The sequence below is a fragment of the Eretmochelys imbricata genome, chromosome 14, assembly GCF_965152235.1.
Source record: "Eretmochelys imbricata isolate rEreImb1 chromosome 14, rEreImb1.hap1, whole genome shotgun sequence".
Taxonomy (NCBI): domain Eukaryota; kingdom Metazoa; phylum Chordata; order Testudines; family Cheloniidae; genus Eretmochelys; species Eretmochelys imbricata.
Genome location: NC_135585.1, coordinates 53,842,143 through 53,853,461, shown reverse-complemented (window position 1 = coordinate 53,853,461; position 11,319 = coordinate 53,842,143). Strand labels below are relative to the sequence as shown.

The window sequence follows — 11,319 nt, the reverse complement described above, 5'->3', positions numbered from 1 at the left end:
AGCACAGTGACTTGTGCTTGACTAAAAGCCTTTTCCCAAAAGGCATCAAGACATCAAGAGATGGAGCATCCACCATTCCCCTTGGGACTTCCTTCCAAGTTCAAATTTTGAAAACTGAAGAGAATCCATTTTTTTTTCTGAAAATGGAAAACTTTTTTATGGAAAAAAATTCTGTTCCTGAGCAGGGACTGTCTCTGGCTATGTGTCTGGGCAGCACCCGGCCCAAGGGGCCCTGATCTCAGCTGGGGCAGGGACTGTCTCTCGCTGTGTGTCTTCAGTGCCCAGCACAACGGGGCCCTGATCTCAGCTGGGGACTCTAGGCATTACCATAAAGTATACAATAATGTCCCAGGAATCTTTGAATACTCTGAAGACAATATTAGAAGCACTGTGAAAAAATTATAGATTTATTTTTTTAAAAAATAATCAAAGAGCCAGATTCCCAGCTGGTGTGAACTGCCCGTAACTCCATTAGAGTCAATGGGCCCAGACCCCCTATGGGTGTAAATCAGCCTTGTGTCATTCACTTTCTCGGCGTTACCCAGATTTACACTGCCTGGGGCTTTGGTAGCTGAAATAAAGATGAGAACACAGGATGTTCGCCATTCCTTATATGGAGGTCGCCAATCCACCCGTTTAAATGGGCACAGCTTCCTTTTGGCAAATCCATTTATAGTCAGTGTTGCAGATTTCAGACTGGATCCGATTCTTCTGTATTGCAGCACAGCTGTTCTCTTCAGCAGGACCCGATACCAGGAATCTGTGAAAGGAGTGAAGGAGACAGTCACAATCAGCGGGTTTAGAGGTGGGGAAGAGGGTCTATCGCAGCTCTTCTCCTTCCTTCCAGGATGCCGGGGTTCCAGCCGTCATCTCTAGTCCTCCCCCAAATAGGCTGATACATGAAACGAGTTGATATGTTCAAATCCAGACCTGGTGGAGAGATGTACTTGGCACAGAAACTTGCAGCAAAGTGATGAATCAGAGCGCTAGGGCAGAGAGGCCAATCTTTAGAACAGATGCAAATGTTCAGCTTTGAAACTTACATGAAAAGTTGAGTCAATTTCAAATTTCAGTGAAAAAACGGGGAAGTTTTGATGAATTCTGAGTGGCTTTTTGACCTAGTTGTTTGACCGACTATGGAGGCAGTTGGCACTTTCTCAGTTTTGAAACTGATCAGCTTTTGAATTTTGAAATCTCAGATATTGACAAAAAACAAGAAAAGATTGAAAAGATCGTGTTTCTCCCCATTTTGTAACCAGTTCTGCCCAGGAGCGATGGGGCCATGCAAACAGAGACCCTCATCCTGCAAACATGTATGCATTTGCTTAGCTTTCCTCCCACGCATACTGGCATTGACTTCAGTGAGAGAGTTTAAGGTAAGCCCATGTGTGTTTGCAGGATTGAGGCCCTTACACTGTAAGATTTGTGGGTCTAATCCCTGCCCCATGGAGGCCAACAGCAGGTTTGCCCTTAACTGTAATGGAGCCCACGGTCTCACCCTATGTATTTATTGCAGACTGATGTAAAAAACTTATCAGGAAACACTCACAGTGTTTGATTGAACGGGGAACCATCCACCCAGGTCCAATTCCTCCCTGGGGATGTGATGTTGAGTCCAATCCACACCTGATTTTGATCTCCTGTAATATTCTGTATGAACTCCTGTGAAATGGACAAGGTGTCAGAGAGAACAGAACAAGGTAGAATTCTCTGACTCCTTTGCTCACGACGCGAATGAGACCTGATCCCTAGTTTGGGTTTTGATCATTATTACTGGCGACAAGTCAGAACCAGATGAAACTCCAATTGAAAGTAAACACAACAAACAATTTATACCATTAATTAATAACTGAGTCAGTCCTGTTCCCCTCCACCAAGATGTTGATGAATTTTGTTCATCATTTTCAGTGAACATCAGGAAACATTCTCAATGTTTTTGAATGAAAATTTTTACAATTTTTTTATGCTGGCTTTTTTTTTTAACACAGCTCTAATAAATGATTAAAAGCATTTCAGCCCTGGGCAAACATGTCAGCTGTTATCCACCGACTGCCCCTCTTTCCATATCGGATTCTGTACCGAGTGAACAAACCCTGTGCAGCATTGCCATACAGCTGTTACCTAGCTGCCCCACCCCAGAATTAGCCGCATCCCAGCGATAGCTGAGTGATTCCTGTCTCCAGTTTGCACCTAATCCTTTAAACACTGTAAAATGTTTTGGGATCTACTATTAATGTATTTATTTATATAATTATTATTATTATTAATTTGTATACATATATATATAATGTATTTATTTATATAAAAATTTAATCGCCCAAGCCTAAATATATAGGCTTGGGACAATTCGATTTTTATCAGCAAACGTTGACTTCACCGTACACACACAAACTGATGACAAATATTTCCACGGACAATAATCAAAATTTACAGAGAGGCAAGGTAAGAAAAATGTTGCTTGAGCGTTTGATTTAAGGATTCTAACTTTGGATATTATTGACGGCTACAAAGCTGAACCTCTTTGAATCTCAACAGCTACTCTCATTAACTAATTATGGTCCGACCTCCCTGCCCAGTGTCTGATCCCGCCCCATGATGTCCCACAACCGTGAAAATTTACAGCAATAAAAATGGATAAAAAATACTTCAAATCCATAATTCTGCACTACTGAAAATTTAAATGGTTAAAAAATGATTAAAAATAAATGGAGACTATCTGTCGAAATTCTGAAAAAAACGAACATTTCATTTCACTTAAAATTTTTCCTGTGAAAAACAGAAAAATTGTGAATGAAAATTTTACTTTCAAAAGTTTGTTGCTGGAAAAATAAAAGAGGGCTTCGTGACCTGCTCTCATTCACAAGGACATAAATACATTCTTTACCAGCTCCTCCCGGTCCTGGATCACTAGCAGGTGAGATCCCCTCCATGCGCAGTCATCATGGCCTCGGCTCCAGTATTTATTCTCTTCAGACAGCCGGTAGCACCTGTCCCTGTGCGGCACCCAGTGCCTGGGGCAGAGTTTGCACCCGGAGCCGTCTGGAGGGTGAAATGGAACAGTTATTAAAATAATGGATCTGCTCGTCCTCCGGCAGAGACACACGGAGCCTTCTCACGCCATGTTTTAGTGAGACAAAGCGCAGCGCATTGGCAGAGCTCTGGGGAGCGTGGCAAGACCATAACATCATGGGGTGCTCAGAGTAAGTGCTGGCTCCAATACCCCAGTGTGATGCAAGGGGGCGCTGTGTTACAGGTTAGCGGAGCAGGAGGATCAGCAGGGGGCGCTCTCCCCTCACAGTCAGTGCTGGCCCCAATGCCCCAGTGTGGCGCTGCATGGGGGTGCGTGGGGGAGCTGCGTTCGGTTATCAGGGGCAGAGGCTCAATACAGGGTGCTCTCACCTTGCAGTAGGGTGACCAGATGTCCCGATTTGATAGGGACAGTCCCGATATATGGGGCTTTTTCTTATATAGATACCTATTACTCCCACCCCGTCCCGATTTTTCACACTCGCTATCTGGTCAGCCTACCTTGCAGCCACGGCTGACCCCAATGCACCAGTGCAGGGCTAGGGGGCGCTGTGCTGCAGGGCTCAATAGGGAGTATGCTAATGTCAGTCAATGCTGGCCCTGATCTCAGCTGGGGCAGGGACCGTCTCTTGCTGTGGGTCTGTGCAGCGCCCGGCACAACGGGGCCCTGATCTCAGCTGGGGCAGGGACTGTCTCTCGCTGGGTGTCTGGGCAGCGCCTGGTACAGTGTGACCCTGATCTCAGTTAGCGCCTCTGGGTGCTACACGTGTAATACACGGATCAGCTAAAGAACTGTAAAATCTTATTACACTGTTATGGCTCCAGCTGCCAGGGCTCTGCCCACCCTGACTGGCCACGGGCTGTCGCAGCTGAGGGTGTAGGTCCCTGGCGATATTACAGAGGCTCAGGAAAGGAGGGATGGGACAGAGAGGGGGTGGGAACGAAGGTGTCTTGGCTTTATGTAAACATCAGGGTGTGTAACAGTGAGGGCGAGTGACGGGCTGGATGCAGGATGCGCGGGGGTTACCTGCTGAGCTGGTTTCCACCCCACACAACTTTTGCTTCAGGCAAGATCGGAAATCCTCCAATGTATAGTTGCACACCGTTGCGTTTTGATTTATCTCACATGAATCGCTCTTCTGAGCCGTCTGCGGGACTGGTGCCATCTCGCAGTTCTGGGATGTGTGCTGGGAAACTTCAAGATAAAAAGAATTGAAACATTGGAGAAGAGAAGGCCAGATTCCAGCTGGTGTCGATCCGCCGTAACTCCACCCACAGGCACTGATTTTGGTTTTCCCAGAGGGTGCTCCATTCCCGCTCCATCCTGAGGCCCCATCCTTGCTCCGCCTCTCCCCCGAAGCCCCACTCTCGCTCTGCCTCTCCCCCCAAAACCCTGCCCTTGCTACGCCTCTTCATGCCCCCACTTCACCCCCTTCCTTGAGATTCCCCATCCCCTCTCCCCACTGTCTCCGCCCCCTCCCCCTGCCCTCCGAACAGCTGATCAGCAGCCAGCCCTGGGGCCAGGCCGAACCACGGTGGCTGGTGGGTGCTGAGCCCCCCCTATTTTTTTTCCGTGGGTGCCTGAGGCCCGGAGCACCCCTGGCGTCAGCGCCTATGGCTCCATCGGAGTCCATGGGCCAGATCCCAGCTGGTGTGAATCGGCCGTAGCCCCATCGGAGTCCATGGGCCAGATCCCCAGGTGGTGTAAATCAATGACACTATGGCAATTTACAGCAACTGAGAATCTGGCACAGTTGTCCCAGAATCACAAATTTCAAGGCTAGAAGAGACCTCCTGTATCACCCAGGCCAGAGGCCGCCGCTCGCCTTGAGCCCCAACAAGGTGTGTTGAGTTCCCGCTGTGTTGCTGGGCCGCAGCACAAAACCCACAGCCGGGGGCTACTCACCCAGGACAGCCAGGACTATCACAGCTCCCAGCAGGACGATGTTCCCGGCACAGCCGACCCGATGCCAAAGCGGACACTGCGGACAAGCTGCAAGAAGCAAGGGGGGAAATGCAGAGCCGGTTTGCATGCACCAGGGGAGACAACTGTCTGTGGTGCACCCCACACCCATTGACATCTGCAAGGCGACGTCTCTGCCTTTTAACACCTGGCCTGGCCTGTTTGCAGGTCTCGCCTGTCAGTGGAAACAAGCCCCCTTGTTTGACTGGGGCTAGCTGAGCAAATTGCTTGCAAAAGTCTCTGAGACGGAGGTGGAGAAGACACTGCTCTTCTCAGCTCAGCAGCTCAGGAAACCCACTGCCGGAAGTGTGCGTGGGGGCGGGGAGGTGTGCGTGTTAATGATCATATAGAGATACAATGAACTGGTGTAAACCATCAGCTCTGAGTAGATATCTAAACTGAGGCAGGACGGGATGATTCCGATCATCTCGTCTCATCTCCTGCAACACACAGGGCTGGGAATTTCACCTGGGATTTCCTGCCTCGAGCCTGGCAATGCGTGGTCGGACGAAAGTGTGCAACAGAATACATCGATCAGTGACACACGTATGCAGGAGGCATCATCCTCTAAGGGATTCCTTTGTGCTGCCATCCCGGTTTAGAGAGAGGGAGGAGCTGTCCGTCCCAGGGTGGAGGGACCAACGCTCTTCTTGGTTGTGAAGCCCACAAAAAAACTTGACAATGGCTAGGCTGAGGGTGCAGCCACCACAGCTCATTATGGGCTCGTTGTTCTCCCCTATCCGTCTGTCTGTCACCTTCTGTCGTCTCTTGTCTTAGGCCTAGATTGGAAATGCCATAGGGCAGGGCACTGCCTTTTTATCCCGGGTTTGTGCAGCCCCGAGCACAACGGCGTCCTGGTAAATGACTGGGGCTTCTGGAGGCCACGCTAATACAAATAATAATTAAGTGACTTGACTGAGGTCACGCATGGAGTCAGTGGCAGAGCCAAGAACCAAAACCAGGTTTCCCACGAGCTAGTCTGGTATCTTAGCAACAAGGACATCCAGCCAAAAGAGGCACTTCCACTGACTCATTAGAGCGGGACTGCCTCTGGATGGTGACTCAGCGAAAGCTCTGCTCCCTCGGTTGTTCAGAGCCATAGCTGATCGGTTTAGGGACTAAAAATTCGTTGCTGTTTTTTATCCCCTCCAGGAGTCAGCCCGACTCTAGAAGGAACTGGAGTCGGTAACAGAATTCTGTCCTCCTCAGGAACTCACCCGGCTCCGTTTCTGTAGCAGCTGAGCACCTCATCGTAACCCGGGAAATATTTACCCTCCCTGCGCTGCTCTGAGACAGGGCAGCACCATTATCCCCACCTTGCGTAGATACCAAGGCCAGAAGGGACCTTTGTGATCATCTAGTCTGACCTCTAGATAGCACAGGCCAGAGACCTGCCCCACAATAATGCCTTCAGCGGAGCTGTCAGAAAAACGTCCCAGCTTGATTTAAAAATGGTCAGTGATGGAGAATCCCCCGTGACCCTTGGTAAATTGTTCCATGGGTTAATTACTCTCCCTGTTATAAATGCACGCCTTATTTCTCGCCTTAATTTGTCTAGCTTCAAGCCTTTAAGTCCTGCTGAAGCCAGCTTGCTTAGGCACCTAAGTTCCTGTGGAAGTCGACCCTACGTGCCTAGCGCAAGACGACACAGGGCGAGTGCAATAAAGGACTTAAACGCAGGTCTTCCAAGTGTCCTTCCCCCCTGGGCCTCCCTGCTCCTTCCTCTTGGTCTCAATACGTGTCGACCGCACTCCAGTCGGGCAATGTGACGGCAGAGGAGGGCAGAGCCCTACCATATACTGTGACCCACTGTGTATTGCCCTCGCTACGCCCACAGCCGGCATGAAATTGTTGTCTGTGCAAAGTAAAGCTGCAGTTACTCAGCACCGGGGTCAGAGGCGGATTTACAGTAAAACACAGGGTGCCCTGGCACGGGGTCCCCACACAACGACGGAGGGCCCCAGGGCTGGGCAGCTGTGGGGGCAGAAGCTTGGTCCTGGCGGCTCCTGCTGCAGGCTCCGCCCCCACCGGCAGCCAAGCTCCCCCCTCCCCTGCCTCTTCCCCGCCTCCTCCCCCAAGCGCGCTGTGGCCCCGCCCTTTCCCCTCCCTCCCAGCGCTTCCCCTGCCGCCAAACAGCTGTTTGCCAGTGCTCAGGTCACTCTGGGGGGGAGGGGGAGGAGCAGGGCCGCAGTGCGCTTGGGGGTGGAGGCGGAGAAGAGGCAGGGATGGGGCCTTGGGGAAGGGGGTGGAATCAGGGCAGGGCGGAGCAAAAGCGGGGCCCCCGCGCTCCCCCTACACATATCCCCCCCACCAGCCCTGTGCCGTGAGCTGCTCAGGGCATGGGGCTGGGGTGGGGCAGTGGGCTGGGAGCACCTCCCCAATCCCAGCCCACACCCCCAGCCCTGAATCCTGCATCCCCCTCACCCCCTGCCCTCCCTGATGACTGCACCCTCCCACATCCCCACCACCACTCGCATCAAGTGGGAGCTCCTGTACCCCGCCCCCACATTCCCACCTGCACCCCTCGCACCAAACGGGATCTGCCCCAGGTAAGCGCTCCACACCCCAACCCCCTGCCCCAGCCCTGAGCCCCCTCCCGCACCCTAACTCCTGGCCAGACTCCGCATCCCAACCCCCAGCCTGCTCCTGCATCCTAACTCCCTCCCAGACCCTGCAACCCCAGCCCTGAGCCCCCTCCTTCACCCTAAGTCCTGGCCAGACCCCGCACCCCAGTGGTTTTTTAAAATTTTTTTATATACAATGCTCTTATCCAAAGTACTTTACACTAGTTGGCTAACGGTACAAACAGTATTTAGGAAGATCACTATGTGGGCCGTCGAGACCCTCGGCGATTTTCAAGTGGTCTGTGGAAAAATAAGTTAGGCTACAAGAACAATCAAGATCCCTCACTTTATTCTCATTTACTTCCTATTACTTATAGGAGGAGGATGAAGAAGAAAAGAATGAAAAAGAGGGTCCGGGGGGTGGGGAGATCAGAGCGAGTGTTCTTTTTCTTGGCTGGGTCCCAAGGAGGGGCCCCAAGAATGAAGCTGAGCACAGGGCCCCACTAACGCTAAATCCGCCACTGACTGGGGTCACATTTTCCTCAGGGCTCAGGGCCAGATTTGCAAGGCGTCAGGACCCACAATCAGGGCTCGGTGTCTGAGGGGACAGCTTTCCAGATGTTCCCAGTCCAACCGCAACGCCGGCTGTGACGGTCTATGGGCGGGTTTCCAGAGATTAGCACCCAATACGCTGGGCTCCCCTGAAACCTAGCCACTGAGCTGGGAGCCCACACGAAAGCTGAGATCCCCTGCAAATTTGGTCCCACGTGCGGTGCTGAGCATTGTGGGAAAATAAATAAATAAATCAAGGCATAAAGGCCAGATGCTCAGCTGCTATAAATCAGCAAAGCCCTGTACACCCCAGTAGCAACCAGGATTTACACCAGTGCCAATCTGGCTCTTAGACTGTGACTGGTTTGGAAGGGTTCAGAGACACTGTCTCGTTTACCAGCCCAGAAACAAGTCAAAGCATTACGCTGACCTTCTCCGACCGGCTAGAGCAGTAGTTCCCAAACGTTAACAACCCGCAAACCCCTTTTACTAAAATGTCCAGTCTCACGAACCCCCTCCTAAAAATGAAAATTTCCTGGGATTTTCTCCTTTACCTGAGTATAAATGATAAAAGCAGCGATGTTGGAAATATACAATTTGTTTTTATGACACGCTTACTACACACTATTTATTATAAATTATTATTGATCATTACAGTATTTTTATTCCGTTATGAAAATGGCAACACTCTTCCAAGATCGCACTTTTATAGCTTGTATCACGTTGATTAAGCCTGTTAGAAGACAAGGATCCTATGTTTCATCAAGGAGTATCAGATGTGTTGTGAGTTCAGTCCTTGAGGAGGCCACTTAGGGATCTGGGGCAAAAATTGGGGATTGGTCCTGCGTTGAGCAGGGGGTTGGACTAGAGGACCTTCTGAGGTCCCTTCCAACCCTGATATTCTATGAGTCTATGTTAATGTGAAACAGCGTGAAGGGATTTAAGAAGCCAGCTCAAAGAGTTCCTTCTACACAAGCATTCAGATCTTGAGCAGTCCAGGAAACGACGCACGTTACAACAAAGCTTGCACTTGTTTTTTATCATCATTTTAAAAACAATATTAGCTGCCTATTTAATTTTAAAAACAGCAAAAAATATCCCCCTCCCTTTCCATTTCTTCTAAGGAGTCTTGACGTTTAAATCATCTCAGTGTGATAGATATGCTTGCTTTCATCTGCTTAGCTCTTGGAAGTCCAGGGGCTCCGGGCTGCTGGCCCGGCGCTGCCCGAGGCTCCTAGGGACAGCTCTGTTTGCCATTAGGGACTCTTTTCCCGAGAGCCCCCGTAACATTTCACAACCCCCCAGGGGTTCACGAACCCCAGTTTGGGAACCACTGGGCTAGAGGAACCTAAACCCAGACCCCCAGCTGGTGCAAATCAGCTGAAACGCCACCGTAGTCTACAGAGCTGATTTGCACCTGTTGATTATCTGGCCCTGCATAGTGATGCTCAGACAAAAATCAATGTGAAGGTGGAGTGTATATTTTATCCTTAATTTAATGGTAAACGCATTCCAGGGGTGTTCTAATCCTCCTACCACCAAGCATGCCCCAAAATTGAGAGTTAAGGTTACCCTGAAAAGGAGTCTTGGTCTGGAAATGCACAATTGAGGCAGTCATACAGCTTACATGTGCCCTGTAGTGATGCCATGAAATAAATATGCAATTAGGATGAATACATCTTAGCGTTTTGGATGCTGGGTTTGATGAAGCTGGTTTGAAAGAGACATTAGATTGTGTTCAGGTTATTTTCTTTCACAAATCTCAGTGACCCTGTTCCAAATCCGGAGTGACTCCACTGCAATGAATTGGGTCAGGGCTGGATTCTGATCTCAGTGACCCTGTTCCAAATCCAGAGTGACTCCACTGCAATGAATTGGGTCAGGGCTGGATTCTGATCTCAGTGACCCTGTTCCAAATCCAGAGTGACTCCACTGCAATGAATTGGGTCAGGGCTGGATTCTGATCTCAGTGACCCTGTTCCAAATCCAGAGTGACTCCACTGCAATGAATTGTGTCAGGGCTGGATTCTGATCTCAGTGACCCTGTTCCAAATCCAGAGTGATTCCACTGCAATGAATTGTGTCAGGGCTGGATTCTGATCTCAGTGACCCTGTTCGAAATCCAGAGTGACTCCACTGCAATGAATTGAGTCAGGGCTGCATTCTACTTTCAGTTACCTTGTTCCAAATCTGGAGTGACTCCACTGCAATGAATCGGGTCAGGGCTAGATTTTGAACTCAGTGACCAGAGGTAAATCCAGAGCAACCCCTCTGAAGTCAGTGGAGTTAGGACCAAATTCTGATCTCCGTGACCCTGGTGTAAATCCGGACTTAATGCATTGAAGTCAGTGAAGCTATGCCCGCTTGCACCAGATGGGGATCTCACCCCTCGTGCATTGTTAGACCTGGTATTTATCAACATTACAGTCGCAAAAATGGAATCCCAGCCTCCCAAAATCCGCACCCTTGAAAAAACGCCACAAAGGGAAAGGCACTCACTGTGATGCTGAGCCGGGGCCGACGTGTGGCTGGGCAGAGAGCCTGCCGGATGGTTTAGATAAGTGTAGATTATTCCCTCATCAGCCATTGCCAGCAAAGCTCACAGGCAGGGAGCTGGGTGTGAAGGCACCGTCCTTGTGTCTGAGCTAAGATGACTGACACCTCTTCTATCAGGAAATATTGTCTCTGTTGAAATCTGCCCACTTCTGCCCACTGCCTGGGCATTGGCCAATGGCTGAATAATTTGTACCTTCTGCCCCAGCTGCTCTTTGAGGGTTGGACGCTTGACTCTACTCAGCTTCGATGGCGACTCTAACTCAGTGAGGCAGCAAATCCCAGCCTGGAGCACCAGGCAGAGCCAGTGCAGACAGTCGTGTGTCTAGCTCATGCCCCTCTGCTTTCCTCTGTGCTCGGAGAATCAATGGTCTTTGAGGGGGCTGTCCACAGCAGCCAGCTGTCAAAAGCCTGTGTTGCTTTCTTAGCTCAAGAGGCGGAAATGAGCTCGAAAAGAGGGTGGGTGGACAGTTTTCTACCAAAATGTTTTCTTGGGGGTTTCATTCAAATGACATTTTTTTTTTGCAGAAAGCAGCCACGTTCCTGGAAAAGTTTGGAATGTTTGTCCCCCAACTAAACCGCCCCCCCTCTGCCTCCGAAAAGGAAAGGCTTTGGTCAAAAGATTTTGTGGGGAGGTTGCACAAGAAGCGGAAAGTTTCC

At 50.1% G+C, this 11,319-nt stretch overlaps 1 protein-coding gene across 1 annotated transcript; it reads right to left on the bottom strand.

Moving 5' to 3' along the window:
- Nucleotides 1-440: 440 nt before the first annotated feature.
- LOC144274227 (killer cell lectin-like receptor subfamily B member 1B allele A) lies at nt 441-10,708 on the bottom strand. The gene is made up of 6 exons (XM_077832878.1): nt 10,606-10,708; nt 4,934-5,020; nt 4,055-4,222; nt 2,885-3,039; nt 1,550-1,662; nt 441-760 (listed from the first exon to the last, which is right to left on the bottom strand). Exons 1-6 carry the CDS (start codon nt 10,691-10,693, stop codon nt 637-639), a joined length of 735 nt encoding a protein of 244 aa, XP_077689004.1. The 5' UTR covers nt 10,694-10,708; the 3' UTR covers nt 441-636.
- Between the last annotated feature and the right edge of the window lie 611 nt (nt 10,709-11,319).

Excerpts from the sequence above, each read along its gene's own strand:
- LOC144274227 (XM_077832878.1), bottom strand. The coding sequence starts at position 10,693 with ATGGCTGATGAGGGAATAATCTACACTTATCTAAACCATCCGGCAGGC. Across the intron at positions 5,021-10,605 it reads GGCCCCGGCTCAGCATCACA|CTTGTCCGCAGTGTCCGCTT; the intron begins GTGAGTGCCTTT and ends TGCTTCTTGCAG. Across the intron at positions 4,223-4,933 it reads GATAGTCCTGGCTGTCCTGG|TTTCCCAGCACACATCCCAG; the intron begins GTGAGTAGCCCC and ends TTTATCTTGAAG.